The sequence below is a fragment of the Poecile atricapillus genome, chromosome 15 (genome assembly GCF_030490865.1).
Source record: "Poecile atricapillus isolate bPoeAtr1 chromosome 15, bPoeAtr1.hap1, whole genome shotgun sequence".
Taxonomy (NCBI): Eukaryota; Metazoa; Chordata; class Aves; order Passeriformes; family Paridae; genus Poecile; species Poecile atricapillus.
In genome coordinates, this window is record NC_081263.1 from 12,376,847 (window position 1) to 12,396,623 (window position 19,777).

General features: G+C 48.6%; 1 protein-coding gene across 1 annotated transcript in view; it reads left to right on the forward strand.

The window, feature by feature from the left end:
* The window catches only part of TOX2 (TOX high mobility group box family member 2), a 152,957-nt gene that overhangs the window by 70,695 nt on the left and 62,485 nt on the right, over nt 1–19,777 (forward strand). The window contains exon 3 of the mRNA XM_058850649.1: nt 18,369–18,614. Coding sequence (XP_058706632.1) covers nt 18,369–18,614 — 246 coding nt within the window. The remainder of the gene's footprint in view (nt 1–18,368; nt 18,615–19,777) is intronic.

Consider the following 19,777-nt stretch of genomic DNA (forward strand, 5'->3'; position numbering starts at 1 on the left):
AGGTCCAGTCAGACTGACCAGGATCTGCTGGTGTGCAGGGTGGCTCCTGTGGCATGAGGACACATGGCCTGGCTGTCCAGCAGTGCTGCTGGGCTTGTAAAGCCAATGGCTCATCAAAGAGCAGCAAATGGTAGAGGAAGGTGGTGTGCTTTAGCCAAGAAAGTGTTGCTTTATCAAGGATTTCCCATGTGCTTTTACTGCTGTAAAGGGACTGCACAGGGTGTAAATCATGTCTTTGATGGTCAGCATGGCCCAGGGTGTAGTAGTTTACATTCTGGCTAGATTTTAGCCTGGCTAATTATTAGCTGCCTAGCTATCAGAACTGACTAGCTATTGGCCTGATCTCAAGCACAGAAGAAACTCCCAGCAGCCTCTCACAGAGCCATCATTTCCATGGGTGTTTTCCACTTTTTTTTCCTAAATGCCAAACTACCACATTGGGCAAGGTGGAGACCTGCACAGGGGACAGCCTGGAGCAGCTCTGGAGAGAGTAGATCCCCTGTAAAGCACAGCTCCCAGGTTGATATGGTGCTTATGTGTGCTTTAAACCCTCACCAGGCCCTCTGGTCAGCTCCTGCTGCTCCTGGGCTGGCCTTGAGTGGTGGCAGTGGCTTCAGCCAAAGGCAATCTCAGAGCTTTTATCCACAGGTTGTTTGTGCCTTCGGCTCCTCCAGCTCCCTGAGCTAATTCCTCACTCAGCAGTGTCCCGAATTCCTGCTGTGACAGTGTGACAGGGGCCACCTCTGTGCATGCCAGGGATTGATGCTGAGCTCTGACAGTGCAGCCCCATCGCTCTTGGGGAGCTGTGATGAGCAAGGATTTCCTCCTGTGTCCTGCTGGAGGGGATGGGTTTGGCTCCTGCAGAGGGTGGTTTGCTTCTCTAACAAACCTCTGGGGAGTCCCTCTGGAAAACTCTCTGTTTGTGGAAATGCAGCTCCGTGGGCCTCAGCAGTGTGGAAGAAAATGCCCAGCCCATTGCTCCTGGGATTTCCTTTCCCAACTGGTTGATTGCTTCTCCCCTCCTCATCAGAGACCCATCCCGAGCTGGTGTTTGGGTCTGCTGTCACAACACAGTGATTAACTGAGGAGCCACTTACTCCCAGCAGGAAAATGTTATTTTTCACTTCAGCATTTGGATGAAGGCCTGGGCAGAGAGGAAAGCCCCTCTGTTGCCTTGGCTGATGACAGAACGAGCCCTTCTCCCTGTGCCTGCCCTGGGCACGTGCAGGGTTTGGCTCCATCCCAACCCCACGAGGGCAGGACCATCAGCAGAGCCTCTGTGTCCAAAACAGAGAGAGCAGGAGCAGCAGGACAGGGATTGTCCCCTGTGCTGGCTCTGCTGGGACACCCCCAGTGCTGGGCCCAGTTCTGGGCCCCTCACGAGAAAGGCACCGAGGGGCTGGAGTGTCCAGAGGTGGGAATGGAGCTGGGAAGGGTCTGGAGCACCAGGAGGGGCTGAGGGAGCTGGGAAGGGGCTGAGCCTGGAGAAAAGGAGGCTCAGGGGGCCCTTCTGGCTCTGCACAATCCCTGCCAGGAGGGGACAGCCGGAGGGGTCGGGCTCTGCTGCCAGGGAACAGCGACAGGAGGAGAGGGAATGCCCTACCATGGGAGATTTAGATTGGATGTCAGGAAGAATTTCTTTGCTGAAAAGGTTGTCAGACATTGGAGTGGGCTGCCCAGGGAGGCAGTGGGGTCCCCATCCCTGGAGGTGTCCAAGGAACACCTGGCCATGGCACTGGGCTCTGGGCTGGGTGACAAGGTCACAGGTTGGACTTGACGGTATTGGAGGGCTTTTCCAACCTGAACGATTCCAAGGTGTCAGGGCTCTGCAGCACTGGAGGATGATGAGGGCTGTGTATCCCAAGTGCAGCCATCCAGCTCCTCCTGCTCAGAGCCAGGGGTTCACTCCGACCTCCCCTCGCTCCTGAGGCTGGGCAGAGCAGGGCACCTGAGAATGCCACCAGCCCCTTGTGCTCCTTTGGGAAGGGCTTAGATCTCTCCCTCTCAGCTGACACACCAGGCCATGCTGCTCAGAGCCACGGTGGGAACCAAAATTCAGTTGGGACGCTTTCCCAGAGGGCTGAGCTGTGGCCCAGGACCCAGCTGAAGGATGGCTGTGACAGCAGCTCCATGAGTTCCCCCTTTGTTCCACATTCCATCACTGTTTGGCAGCTCTGCCGAGGGCTGCGCTGGTCTCACCCATCACTGCCACCACTTCCATCATCAGCAGCCTCTGACCAGCCTGAACCCAACTTATCTCAAAGCAGCAAATCCATCAGCTGCCATCAAAAGTGCCAGTGATGCTGTCTAGCTCAGGTCTGTACATCTGTGTACACCGTAAAGGGCAAAATATGACTTGGCTTTTATTACTTTAATTAAAACATGAGTGAAGAGTATGAGATTCATATTAAATTGTATTTTCCTGGCTTCTGTGGGAAGGAGCTAACTGATCTGATTACCATGAAGATTACAAACTATCAAAGTGAAAAAGAGCTTTTTGCAAGTATTTCATATTAAACCTTCAAACATAACACTTTAAGAATAATTATAGTTGTATTACTGGAAAATGATTCATGAATTCTGAATAAATATAAGACCCTTAAAGGGAAATGTTCCAAGACCACAGTTTTCATTCCAATCTGATGAAATTTAGTATCATTTTGCAGCTGTAGAATAGAATGAAAAAAAATATGTACATAGACTGTATTGAATATATGTCAGACTAAACTAATGAGATTTTTTACATCAACTCTGAGCACGAACGCAGACAAATGGAATAGCCATCCTCATTTTCTATAATAAAAAGCACCGAAAGGGAAGGCAGAAAGGATCTTACAGCTCACAAGTCTTTATTCCACCCTTGATTGTTAAATAATATATTTTAAGTTCTCATATCTCGCCCGCAGAATGTTTGAACTGACACTAATGGGTATGTAAGAGAAAAGAGTGAGCACTAGGAAAAAAAGTGAGGAAAGGCTAGGATTGGGAATTTTATCAGTATTCCCAGTGGGCTGTAATAAAGATACTTTTCACACAATGCAGTGAATGTTTACAGCAGACAGTTTTGTTTCCTTCCAACAATTATGAGAGGAATTGAATCTCAGGAAATGTTAGTTTTCGCTAAAATTAGACATAACAATAAAGATACCCCTGAAAGTTTATTAAGGAGGGGGAAAAAAAAAAAAAAAAGAAAAGCCATCAGTCTCTGGAAGACAATTTAGCAATTTTATTTTAAGAATTCCAGATGACTTCTAAACAAAACCACACACCTACGTGGCGCTGAGGGCTCAGTCTCCCCATGGGAGCTGCTTTTCTCCTGAGCAGCTTTCTTTCCCAGGCTTCATCAATTCCTAGTGCATTTGGGAAGCAAATATCCAAAAGGTGCTTGTTTCCAGGCTGGATCCAGCTGGGGGATGATGCCCATCACTTCTGCAAGCAGATGAGGCACCAGGGAGCAGCAGGTCACATTTTTTGGGTACAAGTCAGGGTGCTGCAAGCCTGGGAACCCACACTGGTATTGAGAGCAAGTTGCTGGGCACTTGAATGCAACTTTAGGAAGGATCTTACCGTGCTCAGACAGAGATGCTGGCAATCCAAAAACAATTAAAAAAATAAAAAAGGAAAGATGCTCTGTAAAGTGCAGGAAACTCTGAAGTGCTCTGAGCAGCTCATGTGATGCTGTTTAATTTTTGAAACACAGCGAGTGAAACATGAGCGGAATTCTGCCTGTCCTGATTTCCAGATTTCTGCATCAAGGAGTGCTGCAATATCCCTGGTAGAGACACCTGTTTTCCTCTCCTTTCATCCACACAATCCTTGAGTTTTGACTTCTTTCTCACTCTGTTTCAGTCTGGAAAGAGATTCCTGTTATTAAGAATAGGGATGGGAGGAGAAGTGGTGAAAGCTGCTGCAGCTTAGCTTGCAGACAAACTTCACTTCTCCCTCAAAAGGATGTGGCCCATTTTGGTTGTATTTGGGGTCAGACTGGGCTGATGCTTTTTGGTAACACCAAGTGGGACTCGAGGTGCCTGGTTTGGTACTAGAATTGGCAACAGGAGCACTTGGCTCTGAGTCATCCCAGGTTTATGGAAATATCTAAGCCTTGTGTGGGCTTGGATTTGACAGATAGCAGCTGCAGCCCTTGAGTACGCTGGGAAAATGGGAATTTTTACCATGAGGTTGATGTTTTGGCTTTGTTCTGTGCAGCCCTGTTGTGCTCAGAGCCTCCCCCTCCTCTCCATCAGCATCTCCCCCTCTCATTTTGACTCTTCCATTTCTGCCCAGTATTTTGGAAAAGCTCAGGCTCTACCTGGTGTTTCTAAACCAGTGAAAAGAACAGAAACACCTCTCCAGCTGCTCAGTGAATGGAGAGTTTCAGGTGGTTTGGCCTCTGGAGAGCTGGGGATGGGTCTCTCTTCTGTCCTCATGCCTTGGGTGTTTGGTTGGGCCCTCTGGTCGTGTGATGAGGGTTGGGCTGGTGTGAGTGTGAGCCCTCTCGCACCTTCTTTTCCTCTTCAAAGCCATTCCCTGTGTCCACAAATGTTGTCCATAGCCTCTAGATCAGGCTCCTGGCTGTGAGCAGCAGATTGATGCCCTGGCTGTCCTCCTAGTGGTCCTAACTTTAGGGCAACATGGCTATTTTGATTATTAATGTGGTGGTTTTCATTTTTACCTTCCTCCTGAAAGGATGGTTCCTACTCTCACTGCTCATTTTTCCCAAGTTGCTTAATGCTTTAGAAGGAGTTTGATGAGTGTCTGATTTAGGGCATAGATGAGCCTCTCCCAGACATGTGTGTGTTCCTGCCTTTTTGTAGATAACATATATAAGCCTGGTTTTATTAAAGAAAAAAAGAGAAAAGTTGTTAAAATTGTTAAAGATAAAATCTGTTTGTTTCCCAAAATTCACATATTGGAGGCTTAAGGCTGAGATTTTCACACCTACACTGGGGATTTGGCCATGCACCACGTTCCAGTTCTCACAGTTCTGTCATGAGTCTCTTGGTGCTTCCTGCTTTCCCTAACAGCCCAGCACCTTTGTGCTCCTGTGACATGGCAGCTTCTGCTCTGGATAAGGGAGGAAAAGAACAAAATTCTTGGAGCTGTGGTTGTGAAGGAAGAGTCATAATTGTGGCTCTCAGTGAGTGCAAAGGAGGTAGAGAGAGATCCTGTGTGGTTATCATGGAATGCTTCGGGTGGGAAGGGACCTTGAAGTTCACATGGTTGCACCCCCTGCCATGGCAGGGACACCTTCCATGATCCCAGGCTGCTCCAAGCCCTATCCAGCCTGGCCCTGGACACTGCCAGGGATCCAGGGGCAGCCACAGCTGCTCTCACCTTGACATGGCACAGACTGGGAGTACTGGGAGTACTGGCTTCAGGGGGTATGGTCACTCAGAGGCTGGGATTGATGATCTTGGAGGTCTTTTCCAACCTCAGTGATTCTGTGTCTGGCACATTGCTGAGCTGTGCCTGTTTGGGCTCTGCACAGTGAGACATCCCAAGCCTGTGGTTAATCTGTCACAGACCTCCCTTGGCCAACCAAACCCCGTCACTGCCGCTGAAGTGGCTCGATGGTCCCACCTCGGGGTTTGCTTTGGCAGAGCTGACTCACAAGTGCTTGGCTTTGGCACATCTCCCACGTGCCACAGCCAGATTTGGGGCTGAGGGTCTTTGGGATAATGTGGGAAGCTGATTTATCACCCTGGTGATTTCAGTTAATTTCCTTTCCCCATTTCACCAACTTCCTGGCAGCTGGAAATGTTTGGCAGTGGATGGATGGGTGATGAATTTCAAGCTGTTCTTGGGGGTAAAGAGTAGAGAAGGGAGGGAAGAAGGTGGCATTTTACAAAGCTGTGGTACATTCTTAATTTTAATAAAATAAATGTTGAAAAAAAGGTAAGCATCACCTCAGCTGCTGAGGCGACAGGCGCTTAAGAAGCACTGAATAAATACATAAAACATATTTGCTGAAGGCATTTGTTGTTGGAAGTTTAAACATTAAACATGCCTTCTTCGTCTGATACCATAATAAAGCAGGGATGTTCAAAGAGCCATTAGTGGTGCTCTGACTACAGCTTTACATCTTCACTCATGTAGCAGGGAACCTGCATTTCATCAGCAATGCCTCAGGGAGTTCTGCCCCCAGAAGGGAGGGATTTCAACGTGGGCTCGTGGGTTTTTCTGTGGTGTATTTCCCTTTTCCCAACCATCCATGTGCATGTTTTGGTATTGTTTCCCTTGTAAAGTGCTGGGGCAGGTCCAGGGGAGGCAGCAGCTCTGCCTTTGTCCTGCTGTCCCCAGGCTCACTAAGTGCTGGCTCGGGGCCTGATGAGACAAATAAACAGGTTTGTGCATTTAGGTTTTTAAATTACAGGCTAAGGAGGAACACAGATACTCAATCCATTAAGAAATAACTAGGTGGGTGATTCAGTACCATTTGTGTAAATGGCACTAACTCTGGTCTGCCTGCACAATTTATTAATACTTCACGGGATGAAAAAAAAAAATTATTTTAATCTCATAATGGATGATGAGCTGTGAAATTGCTTCTGCAGCAGCTGGGCACCCTGGGGGAGGTGCTAGATTGCACCACATTATGCAAGCCATCCCCACATCCCTGCCTTCCTCGTGCTAATCACACACATCAAATCTGGGTGATGGGGAGGCGGGGCACTGCTTCTGCTGGGCTTTATTACTTTTTGATTTTTTAGTGTCTGTGGTTTTCTTGTCAGTTTAGGGTCCCAAGCCTGGCTTGGGAAGCGTGAGGGCTCAAATCCGAGTAGGTTTGTGGTGATAATTTGTACTTCAGAGGTGTTGGTAACAGGAAATAACAAGAAATTCAGCAAAAGTACCGTGTCTGGCCCAGCTGGTGATGATTTCATCTGGCTGATACCCACACTTAGAGGGGCACCAAGAGCTGTCACTGCTTTATAGGGCTGGGACCATGAGCAGGACCAACATCCCGAGTGCTGTGTGGTTCCCACACTCAAAGCAGAGCCCAGGTTTAAGGACTTTGGTTCTGTGTGGGAAGATGGAGCAAAGCAAGGGGTAGTGTGGGGCATTTAGGAAAACATGGTGATTGTCCTTTTAGCTCCAGCATGGCATCCTAAGAACATGGGTGATGTGCTCCTGGTGGTGTCTCTGGAGCCTTGCCCACACCACTGCTCCGGGTGCTGAGGGCCATGCAGGGCTGCTTTGGAAAATGTCTCTTTACTGAAAACCCAAACAGGTTCTATTTGGGGGAAAAAAAGACAGGTTATATTTGGGGGAAAAAAGTCTGGGTTGCAGCTGGGTTGTGTTGCCATTGTGGCTTTGCTGAGGGACCTTGCTGGAGACCACAGCACCCCAGAGCAGAGGATGGCTGTGAATGCCACGTGCCACGAGCAGGACATGTCTTTTGAGATGAAACTCTGGAAAATGTGGTGCAAAAAAAAAATCATCTATGTGAAGTGTGTCACAAAGGATTTGTTTAATCCCTAAACTCTACTCCCTCAGTTTTGAGCACAAGGGAAATACTCTTAGACAAAACCTGAAAGGGAGCAAGCATGGTACAGAGTGGAGTTTCCTTCCTGCTCTGGGCCCTTCTGGCTCAGCTGAAGCCAGGTTGAATTAATTTCTTAGAGTGCTTTTTGCTAATTCTTCCTTGCCTGTGCCTGTTTTTGGGCTGCCTTATCTCCTGACCTGCTTACAGTGCATTATACACCATTGTGTAACACACCCTGGGCTCAACACCCTCCACCAAATCCATCCAACAATGGATTGCTGTGAGTGCACTGAGCTCATTATGCAAGTTCAGTATGCCATGAGACAAAAAAGCCAATTATGTAAAACCTGTACTCAAATAATTCCCTGAAATGTTCTTGAGTAGAATATGATATTCCTTGTATTCACTTCGGGGTGAGATCCTAGGAAAGAAAAGAAATGGGTTTATATTTGTCTGGCCTAGTCAGTCTAATTTTAGATCCCATTGGCTGCTGTCTCACTGTGGATGTACAGTGCCTTTAATACATTTTAAAAGCAGGCAAAAATCATTATAAACAATTTTAAGGAGGCTGATTGTGAGGCAGATGACAGAGGCTGCTCTTTGCCAGCGTGGAGCAGAGTTTGCACATCTCCCGGCTTTGCCTGGAGCGCTGCCACGTTTGCTCTGAGAGACTGGAGAAGAACAGCCACCAAAACAGAGAGTGAAAGGAAACAGTTCCTTCATCAGTGTGGGTAGGTAAGGAAAAAATAGGTGAGGTGAGCTGCTGCTCTGGCTCACCCAGGAGCAACTGTGCACCAAACGTGCCCCCCAGCCCCGGCCCTGCATGTGGGGGTACAACAAAGGCTTTTCAGAGCCCTGGTTATTGCTGTGTTTGTGTAAACCAATATTGAATTCTTCTGAAAATGCTCTCAGCAGGAATTGAGCCTTAATATCCCATCTGGATAGGGCTTGGAGCAACCTGGGATAGTGGGAGGTGTCCCTGCCTGTGGCAGGGAGTAGGACTGGATGAGCTCTGAGGTCCCTCCCAACCCAGAGCACTCCGTGATTCCACAATCTGAGTATCTGGGAGCTGCAGGTCTTTGTTTCAGGGTGTTGCCATGCAGAGGTGGCACCTGGTGGCACGAGAAGGTGGCTCTGGAGGGACAGCTGGCCCAGCAGGCTCACCTGGAGCTCCCTCTGGGACATGGGACATGGTCCTGCCCTGCCCTCTCCTACGAGGCAGCTGCTGCCTTGCCATGAAAGCAAAAAAGGCTGAGATGTCTGATTACATTTTTCTTCCTCTTTATTCCTGGGGGGGGATCTACTTCCAAAACTCATTTTTGTCTGTGTCACCAGGGAATTAGGGGTCTGTCTGTCTTTCTTTCCTCAGGAGGATAAACACAGCACTCCTAATCCTTTCTGCACCCCTGCCTGCTGCACTGCTGCCCCTTCCATCTATATCTGCCTTTGTGGAAACCGTAACCTTTGCTTGAACCAGAGATTTTCCTGAACAAGAGCCCTTTGGGATCTGAGTGGGCTTTCCTGGATACATTTTTAATAAACACAATAATTTGACTGCAAACCCATTACCTATCCCCTGTTTGTTCTATGGGATAGTCATTTCCATGCCTGCAAAAGCCACTAACTCACAGGGCAATCAAAGGAGGAATGACAACCAGGATAAAATTGGTCTGTGTTGTGATAAACCTGTCCATCTTCACGTCTTGCTCTGGAGTTTTATGTACTGCCTATAAATAATGGCCTCAAAAAGATATTAAATCTTTAGGAAAAAATCAAGCCTAATTGTAACTATATTTTTGTTTTCCATTTTGGTTTATGTACAGTATATGACTTCTTCAGAGACATTTTTATTCTAGGAAAATGACAGGCCAACAAGAAGCCATAATTGCACTGATTTTTAGAAGTGCCTGCATTACTACAGATCTGATGTACTGCAAGACATGAATCAGAAAAATTCTATTAAAAAATCTCTTGAATGGCTGACACAGGAGTATTATCCACGATGATTAATTTGACTTGGTCATTATGAACACAGACAAGTCTGACAAAATTGCATTTCATTCCCCACTGAATTCATAAAATCACTATACACATAATAAGAAGTTATAGTTCTCTGCTATCCACTATTCTTGACAGGATTCCAGTTCTGGATAAGATACTGATTAAAAAAAAAAAAAAAAATAGAGGGAGAGAGAGAGTTGGGAGCCTTTTTAAAAGCCTACAATAAGGCTGATTTCTTTTGCTATAAATTGTTCAGAGAACTCCATTATTTTCAGCTTTTTTTGGTGAAGTGGTGATGCAGGTCAAGAGCAGCTTGGACAATATCAAACCCTAGATTGTGGTGCTGGGGGAGGGTACAGCAGAATGGCCAGGCTGAATCTCAGGGATTTTCCATCCTTCAGATAATTATAAATAATTGGTACCTTATTCTTCATTTCCTACCCATACAACAGACAGGTTGAAGCCAGAGGGTCCTGACAATGTTTTTTCTGGCCTTAGTAGCATGTAAAATAATCCCCCAAAATGCAGAATTGGATGCAAGCCTCCAAATATTTTTTTATTTTTATTTTTTTTATTTTGGTCTGAACTGAGGTTTTCTGTTCCCTGTGGGTATTGGTGCCTCCACAGCCCCATCCTGCTGAGCACCACATCACAACTTTCCCTTTGCCACTCTGGCAATTTCCCAAGGACATCCAAGGTTATTAGGACAAGCAAGGATGTTTAGGACCCTCTGTGGACAAATGATTTTATGAAACACACATTTCTATAAAATGTGTAGAAAAGAGACTTTTCTGAGCTGTCAGATTGGGTTGAAACCATCCAGGCTTTGGGAAGAGCTGTAAGTCCAGGACTGCATGGGATCTACAGGAGATGGGAGAAGGTCCCATGTAAAGTTTAAAGATATAAACATCCCACTGAGTGAAAGCTGAAGCCACCCAGAAGAGCTGGGATTGAGCTGGGAGTGGATTTGTGCTGCAGCTGCAGTGCAGAGTCTGCATCAGAGCAATGCCCACAGAGTGGGAGAAATGGGGACTGGGGAGGTGTGGGTTTGATCTCTGGGACAACCAGCACTTGCTTGGGGTTTTTGAAGAGAATAACCTTCGGTGTGGGGACAGGCTGGGAGAGCTGGGGTGTGCAAGCTGGAGAAGAGAAGGCTCTGGGGGTGAGCTCAGAGCTCCTTGCAGTGCCTAAAGGGGCTCCAGGAGAGCTGGAGAGGGACTGGGGACAAGGGATGGAGGGACAGGATAAGGGAATGGCTCCCACTGCCAGAGGGCAGGGATGGATGGGATATTGGGCAGGAATTGTTCCCTGTGAGGGTGGGCAGGCCCTGGCACAGGGTGCCCAGAGCAGCTGTGGCTGCCCCTGGATCCCTGGAAGTGTCCAAGGCCAGGCTGGACGGGGCTTGGAGCAGCCTGGGGTAGTGGCAGCTGTCCCTGCCTGTGTCAGGGGCTTTGGAAAAAGATGATCTTTAAGTTCCCTTCCAACCCAAACCATTCAGTGATTCTACTATTTTAAACCCCTCTACTCTGGATATGGAAGAGGAGCACACAGAGGGAGGAAGACCCCACTTTGCCACAGGTTCCCTGCTGCTCTGCTGTGCCCCCAACCTCTTGCTGAATATTGTGTAGGCACTTCCAGGGCACGTTTCTGTTCATGCAAGAGCTCATTTTTCCCTTTTCAACAGCATTCCCCTAGTAAAAAACCTGAGCATGTGATAATTAATGTAGCAGGGGTTGGGAACACTTCAAAGGCATTTTGTAGATTGCATGTGACTGACTGTTAATAAATACTTCTTTCCACCTCTCCCCACATAATCCACTGACCCTGTATTCACACAGATCTCTGTGGGCGAGGATGAGGCAAATCAATTTCCATTCCTGAGACCCATTGCTGCTGATGCTGAAGATCAGCACTGCCTCACTTCTTGGCACTGGCTTTGGGAATCACAGGTGTGAACAGGAGCCCTCTGCCATCCCTGCCTGGACAAGGGGTGATGGAAGTGGCCACCCCACAGCAAACTCATCTGTTTCCCTTGATGGCCCCAGAGCATTTTTCTGGAGTTTGCAATGTCCCAAGTGACTTCCACTTTCTCCTGCCCCCACAGCTGATATTTCAGTCCCTGTGGCTTCAGTGACATGAGATGAGCAGAAATCCCCTCTGGTTTCTGTGCTGGAGAAATGTATCAAAATCCTCTTCCAGCAAACAGGATCCTGCCCGTGTGAGTAACGGGTGTACTGCGAGAGAAGATCAAAGGCTTTTGAGGAAATATGGGCAGCTGGTCTTCAGGAAGCTTCAGTTTTACCTTTTTCCTTGTGTTTGGACTCTTTCTGTGGCTCAAAGTGTTCTCTCAACCTGGTGTTCCCTGCAGTTGTGGTGACCAGTGGCACGTGGTGAATCTTTGATGTGTGTGTGTGGCACATCCATCCGTGTGCTTCTCTGTCTCCTGACTCCATCCAACACATCATCCAGCTTTGGGAAAATGGACGTGCTCCCAAAACCTCCTGGCTGCTTGTCTGCAGCTCCTTCCCTGTGTGGTGCTGGTGGGAGAGTGGGTGCTCTCCCTGGGATGCTGCCCTCAGCCCTGGGATTGGGGTCCTGCTGGGATTGTTTTGGGGGGAATTGCCATCACAGCTCATGGGGTGGTGTGGGCACCCCATCACCTCCCTGTGCACACCAGGAGCTCAAGCTGTAGCACCTCTCAGCCTCACAAATACAAATGTTTTCCTCACTTTGCAGACTTGCCAGGCTGGTTTGGGTCTCTTTAGACCCATCTCATCTCTGAAGTGTCAGGAGGGTCACAGAGCTTTTGCATTAGCTTCAGGAAAAACCCAGTTAGATGAGGGATGGCAGAGAGTCCACAGTGGTTTGTGTCACCTGGATAGATTGCACCAGCCTTTTTCCTTGTACCTTCCCAAGAACAAATGTTCTCTCTCAGGCTCGCATTTACTGTTGAATGCTTTTTGACAGGGCAAATATTTACCTGCAATAATACTGCAAATCTTTATCCTTCTCACCGTGAGGAACATTTCTCTGAATCAGTGCTTGGCTCCAACTCCTGGATCCTCACGGATAATCACACAGAACATGACTTAGTGGAGAATTGGGGTCACTGGACGTTTGCCACGCTGCTAAAGAGGAGAATGGTTTCCCAGGTGCTTGGTCAAGCCATGCCCTCTGTGATTAATGCCAACATGCAGTGCAGAGATGGTGCTGCCTGGCTCTGGAGTGTTTTGTAAAGGAGGGCAGCACTTTCCTCCTCTTCCAGGAGAGAAAGGCAGGAGGAAGCTAAAGGCATCATTTATAGACATGCTCAGCACTTGTCACTCCCTGCTGAGTCACCTGCACGAGAATCTGAGGAGTCCTTCAGAACAGGGCTCGCCATGGCTTTGGCTGACTCACAGCTGGGCCCTACCTGTTGGAGGTTAATTTTTCACAAACAGGACAGGCCAGATGAGACATCACAAGATTTTATTTCAGGCACCAGTTTCAGGTACAGACACAGGAGATGGCACAAGCTCATGTCTGCCATGAGCAGCCCAAGGTCTCTTTGGTACAGAACATTTTATGAGTTTTTCAGCCAATAACATATTGCTAAAGCTTATAGACAATTGTTCTATCCAATCACTAGAAACACACACACACGCCTTCTTCAAACAATGCTTGCTTGTTTGTTTTCTATTAACAATACACAATACTCTGTTATTAAGCTTAAAACTTTCTACTATCTTGGCAAGCATATTTTTCTTCAATCTTAAGGTGTATCTTTGGCCAAGCCTACACCTCAATTATTGTTTCATGTCCTTGCATATTATTATTGTATCTTCTTTACTTTCAAGCCTTGCAGCTGCAGCTAGCTCTAAGTTCTCTGGTTTTTCTTTTCTGAGGCCTATTTTAACAGCTTCTGAAAGTCTTCTTACCTTTACTGTTTCCCACACCTAAGAGCTGCATGACATTCAGACATCTGGATGTCCCTTGGCCCATCCTCCTCTTTGCTGCAGTACTGGGAATGCTCCCCCAGGCTCAGGGAGGTTCTTTTAGAGAATGGCTGGGGTTTGGCTTTATTTACAGTCCAGGAGGGGCAAAAGGTGAAGCAGCAGCAACAGCAAGGGTGGTTTTGAGTCCATGGCAGAGTGAGCAGGGTCACTGTGCCCATCAGGCCATAACCCCCAGATGTGCTCTGTGTTTGCAGCAGAGGAGCCACCTGCCATGGACAGACTCATCCCCAAAGCTGCCTCCCTCTCCTGCAGGTCCTGGATATCTGGGATGCCTCCTGTCCATCTCTGTCTCCCTCTCCTGAGAAGCATCAGGGAATACAGCAAGTCTGGGAGATCTTGGCACATTGTCCCTGTGGTGGAGAGCAGCGTTGGCAGGAGACCACATTGGGGTGTCTCCAACACCTGCAGGTGCTTTTGGCAGCTCAGCAGTGGGGCCTGGCTGTGCAGGCCAGCCCCTGCTCTTGCAAGGGGCTCAGGAATTCTGCCTTTCCTCTCAAAAGATCCTGAAGGTGTCCCCAGCCCCGTGCTGGGAGCTGGGAGGGAGCAGCCACTTACCTGTTCGGACTCCTCTTGGTCCTGGACATGGCCCAGGTGTCCTTGCCAGGAACCAGAGCCTTTCTCCCCATTGCAATCCTCCCACATCACCTCCCCTCCAGTCCTCTGACCCTGAATCTGCCATTGATGGACATAGTGCAGGGACTCCTGCTCAGATTTGGATTTCAAGATGGAAAAATTGTTTGAAAATCCAATTGTGCTGCTGTTGGAGGTTGGCTGTACCTGCTGTGATGGCATCCTGTGCGAGCATGGGGCAGAACCAGCTTTGTGAGGTGCTGAGGGCCTGGCACAGAGAAGTCAGGGTTAGAGAAGTGTCCAAGGCCAGGTTGGGCAGGGTTTGGAGCCACCTGGGCTAGTGGAGGATGTCCCTGCCCATGGCAGGAGGTTTGGAATGAGATAATCCTTCAGGTCTCTTCCCAGACTGTTTTATGATTCTGTGATAACCCCAGGGCCGTGCTGATAGTTTGATGCTATACAACCCCTATAGCTGGTGCACAGGGATATCTGTGGGGCTGAGGGCAAGGGGGGCACTCAGAGGAGGGACACTGTCCCCTCTCTGACAGGACCTGGCTCCATCCCGTGTCTCCACCCCACTGCAGGGCTTCCCTGCTCCAAGCAGCACCCAGCATCTGCCAGCAGCACCAGCCACGAGAGGGTTTGCAAGAAGAGGTTTGTTGTTTCAGCTGATTTCAGTGTTTTAATCTGAAGAGGAATAATGTGTAATCACAACAACTGTCATCTGTTTGACAGTGGAAAATCCTCGATCTTTTTTTGTGCACAGTAAATGGGCAGCCATTCAGCAGCACGAGTGCTCGGAGTCCTGGTGGGATGAATGCTTCAGACCAGCCCGCTAATCTAATTTGTAATGTATCCTTAGAATGTATAATTGGCTGTTTAATTTAATTCAAATTAACATAAGAATAGGAAATATAATCTGCCACAGAGCCCACATGGTGGTGGAGAGGAGCGTTGGGTGTTGCTGCAGAGGGGCAGGGGGGACGGCTCTGTTCACACTGTGTGAGACCGCTCCTTGTGGGGACCGAGGGGACACTGTGGACACATCAACATGCACTGTGTGTGACAATAAATCACCTTTCCCCAGCCTTCTGAGTGTCTGTGTGCCTCATCTCCCTTCCTGATCTCTCTGGCCATCTATTTCAAACACACATGGAGTGAGGGCAGCCTGCTTTGGGGAGCTCGGTAGTGACAGGGTGTGAAAGCTGGCAGGCGCCAACTCTGATTATGTTGATTGGATATTGTCTAATCTGATTTTGATTGTGTACAGCTTTGATTGTAATTTTGATACGTCTGCAAAACGTTGTAGCTATTCGGAAAGCTTTGCAATTTAAACTGCTCTATTTTTTTTTTTTTCTCTTTTTTTCCCCCCCTGGGTTGAATAGAACAGAGGCAGAAATGTGCCCGAGGGTGAGCAGGGCGCTGGGGCTTTGGCACTCTGTACAAAACCACCTCAAAGCCCTTGGGTGAGCTGCTCTGCAGCAACACAGGGGACTCGTAGTTTTGAAGAGAGCTTTAGGAAACTTTGAGTGGGTTTTACATAATTTAGTTAAGTACAGCAAAGCCACTTGCTTATATACCTGATACCAAAATAAACCAGCTGGAGGAACAAGTTTTCTGTGCGATGATTTATTTAAATCCCTTTCTGTAAAGCATGGAGAGAAATCCTCTTAAATAACTGGGAAAGAATCAGTGTACCTCGAGGAGCATAGCCCAAATGGAAACCTAGCTACCAGACATATTAAATGGGATCTCTCTGTCTGCCTTGAGTACATCCCCTCAGCCTGCTGCCTTCCCTGTGTCATAACAATGATAGAAGCTGACTGGAAAAAGAGCTGGGCTTGAATTTCCCCTGAACAGTAACAGTGTGTACAGAGCTGTCATGGCCCAGGCTCTCTCTTGTGTTTCTGTTGTGCTCCTGTTTCCCTACAGCCAGTGGGAATCAAGCAGAAAGGTTTGGGTCAGATATGCAGAGCCTGCTCTTGAATCACAGAATCATCAAATGGGTTGGGTTGGAAGGGACCTTAAGGCTCATCCCATTCCCATTCCCTGCCACAGGCACTGTCCCAGGCTGCTCCAAGCCCTGTCCAGTGCCTGGGACACTGCCAGGGATCCAGGGGCAGCCACAGCTGCTCTGGGCACCCTGTGCCAGGGCCTGCCCACCCTCACAGGGAAGAATTTCTTCCTGAAATCCCTCTGTGAGTGTGAAGTCATTGCCCCTTTTTCTGTCTCTCCAGCTCCTGCAGCCCCTTTAGGCCCTGGAAGGGGCTCTGAGCTCTCCCCAGAGCCTTCTCCAGGGTGAAAAGCCCCAGCTCTCCCAGCCTGGCTCCAGAGCAGAGGGGCTCCAGCCCTTGGAGCATCTTCATGGCCTCCTCTGGAGCTCCAAAGCTCCCTGTCCTTCTCCCTGCTCAGCCCTGCAGGGGGGTGTGCTGAGAGGGGGGAGAGAGGCAGGGTCCCCTGGGTGCCCACGCTGGGGTGAGCCTGGCACATGGGGGGTCTGGCTCCTGTCCAGCCTTTCCTCCACCAGAATCCCCAAATCCTTCTCTCACAGGGCTGTTCTCAACATTTACCTCTCCTGGTCTGTCCTCCTGCCTGGAGAGCCACGACACTGGAGCGGCTCCTTGAACACTAAATTCCTGTGGCCACGCTTCTCCAGCTTGTCCAGGTGTCCCTGGATGACATGCTGTTCTGCTCTTTTTATTCCTTTCTGCATGGGGTGAGGGAAGGTGAGAGGTTCAGCAGAGGATGAGCCTATTCCAGCCCCAGCTGTGGGATGAGGCAGGAGTGACCCCCTGCTCTGACACCCCACAGAGTCACAGTTCTCCAATTCACCAATGCACAGATCCCTCCTTGCTCCCTGCTGCCTCTCCCACTGACTTCTGTACTCCAGTTAAACACAGGCTTTATTTTATTTTATTAAGGACTTTCTCCCCACAGTCTGTGGTGATGAAGAGCATGAATCCGGGGGTGAGCTCTGGGACAATGGATTATTAAAGCCTACAGTGCTTAACTGGCTTTTTAATATCTGGGGTTTTGCTCTTAAATCAAGTATTAAGTCCAAATCCAACCATGAAACTAGGTGATCTGGGAAATTTAGCTTTGGCATGTGTGTAATACTATAGCTAATCAGAATTTCATATGCTATAATATGTGAAACAGTAGATGTTTAGAATAAGCCTCCTCTGCCAGAGACTCATTATATTCTATGTTGGTAATTAATAATTTTGGATAGATTCATATGTTATGAAGAAAAAATGGTTTTGTCTGAAGTGAAAATGATTGCACAGGTGCAATAACATATTTTTATATAAATGTAGAAGTAAACAAGCCATGAGAAAACATGGGGAGCAGAGAGAGTTCCAACATCTCTGCATGTTTGTGTCACCTCGAGGGAGTGTTAGTAGGGAGGTGAGGGAATGCTTTTCCAGATGAAATTTGGGAGGAAATGTAAGAAAGGACAAATCTCCATGTGTGGTGAAGTCATGCAGGCTTTCTTTAAAGGGTTTTTAAAAAGTGATGTCTGTGTTTCCAAATCCCTCTCCCTGATTGTAGCTTCCATGCTGGAGTTTTTGAGAATTCTGAGGGAGTTAGGATGAGAGAGAATGGCTTTAACCTGACAGAGGGCAGGGTTAGATTAGATATTAGGGAGAAATGTTTTACTGTGAGGGTGGGGAGGCTCTGGCACAGGGTGCCCAGAGAAGCTGTGGCTGCCCCTGGATCCCTGGAAGTGTCCAAGGACAGGTTGGACAGGGATTGGAGCAACCAGATTTAATGGAAGGTGTCCCTGCCATGGCAGGAGGTGGCACTGGATGGGCTTTAACATCCCTTGTAACCAAACCCATAATTCTGTGAATTTTGATCCCAAGTAATTGTTATTTCTACAGCTCTAATTCTCACAAAAGCTCTTAAAAATAGCAGCTGGACGTTGAGAGCTGAGCCAGGTGCCCAGAGAGAGACTTCGACCTAGGAAGGCAGCAGCTGCTCAGGAAGCAGCCATGCCCTTCCATGGCTGTGGGCCAGGTGTGGAAGTTCCTGCTGAGGTTTTTGGGACTCAAAGGTGAGCAGGGATGCAGTGAGGGAGAGGGGATCAAGGGAATGCCTCAAGTGGCTCCCTGGTGTGCTCCAGCTGGATGGTGCAGTGCTGCCACACTCACACCCTGGCTCCTACCTCGTTACAACCTGGTGTGTGGGACCAGAGATGCCCTTTTTTATTACAACAAACCCATTTCCACTGGAAATCCATATTTCTTAGAGAAATGATCATTTTTCTTTGCTGACAAGGCAGTAACACGTTGCAAAATGTCTCTTTGGTGTTTCAGACGTACAACAGCCAGAATGAGAACAACGAGGACTACGAGATCCCTCCCATAACGCCTCCCAACCTCCCCGACCCGTCCCTCCTGCACCTGGTGGACCACGAAGCTGGATACCACTCGCTGTGCCACAGCCTCCCTCCAAACAGCCTGATCCCAGCCTACCCCTACCAGAACATGGACCTGCCAGCCATCATGGTCTCCAACATGTTGAGTCAGGACGGGCACCTCCTCTCCAGCCAGCTCCCCACGGTCAGTGCCTTTCCCCTCTCTCCCTCCTGTGCAAACCCCTCCGTGTTCCCCGTGAGGAGGTGGCTGAGCAGAGGAGGGGGCTGGGGATGAGCTGTGTGCTGTGAGGGTTGGGATGAGTTGGGGTGTGGTCACCATGCTCGTGGTGGCAGTTCCATGCTTGGTGTGGTGTCCTCATGAGCCACTCAGGATCAGGGCAAAGGGCTTTTCCCCCCTGGATGGAACATCCTCCTGTGGCCTTTTTCATGACCTGGAAATGAAGCTCGAGATCATTTTAGTAAGGAAGTAATACAAGAGTGGATCTTTATTTGAAGGCCTCCAGGGGCAGTTATGGAAACATTTCCACAAAAGCCCATTCCCACAAGGGGGCAGAGGAAATTAGCATAATCAATAAAGAGCACTAATTAGGAGCACAAGTGGTGATGCAATTCCCCCCCAGGTCAAGCCCCTTCTCTGGAGCCCCCCTCTTGGCTCTAGTTGTACTTTACCCATGAAATGTATCTTGAAAAGTTCTTCTCAATCTCAGTAGCCTGGAAGACCCAAGACAGCACAGGGGCCTTGTTCCCTCTGGGGCTTGGAGCTCTGGAATTTGTTTTGGTTTTCAGCCTGTGGAAAATGACTGGGAAAACTGGCCATTGATAGGATAGGCTAGAGCTACAGATAAATGTGTGAAGAATACAGAGAACATAGAAAAAAGGCAAAACCCAAACGGCATCACTACCCTGAACCAAGCAAAGTGCAGGTGCCCCATCCCCCATGGCAAGGTGACCCGCCAAAGCCCCAACACCCCGTGTCCTTCCTCTTCCTCCCTGTCACCCCTGTCCCAGGGGCAGGGTGGCACCAGCAGGAGGAGCACGGATGCTCCCTGAAGGGAAAGCTCTCCTGTGGGTTCCAGGGGGAACAGGATCCCTCCTTGCCCTCACTAACTCCAGTCGCCTCCTGGCTCGAGCTGTGGCAAGGGGATACCTTGCAAAGTTTCAAATGACTCGTGCAGGGATAAACAAGGCAGGGATAATGAAGTAAAGTGAAGCTCTGGGAAGAAACTCCAGGGCTAATTAGAGCTTATGATGCTTCTGCATCAGCAGCACCGAGGAGAGGTTGTGACTTGATTTTGACAGTGATATTGAATTAACACTGCTGCTGTTTAATATCATTTTCCTCCTTAG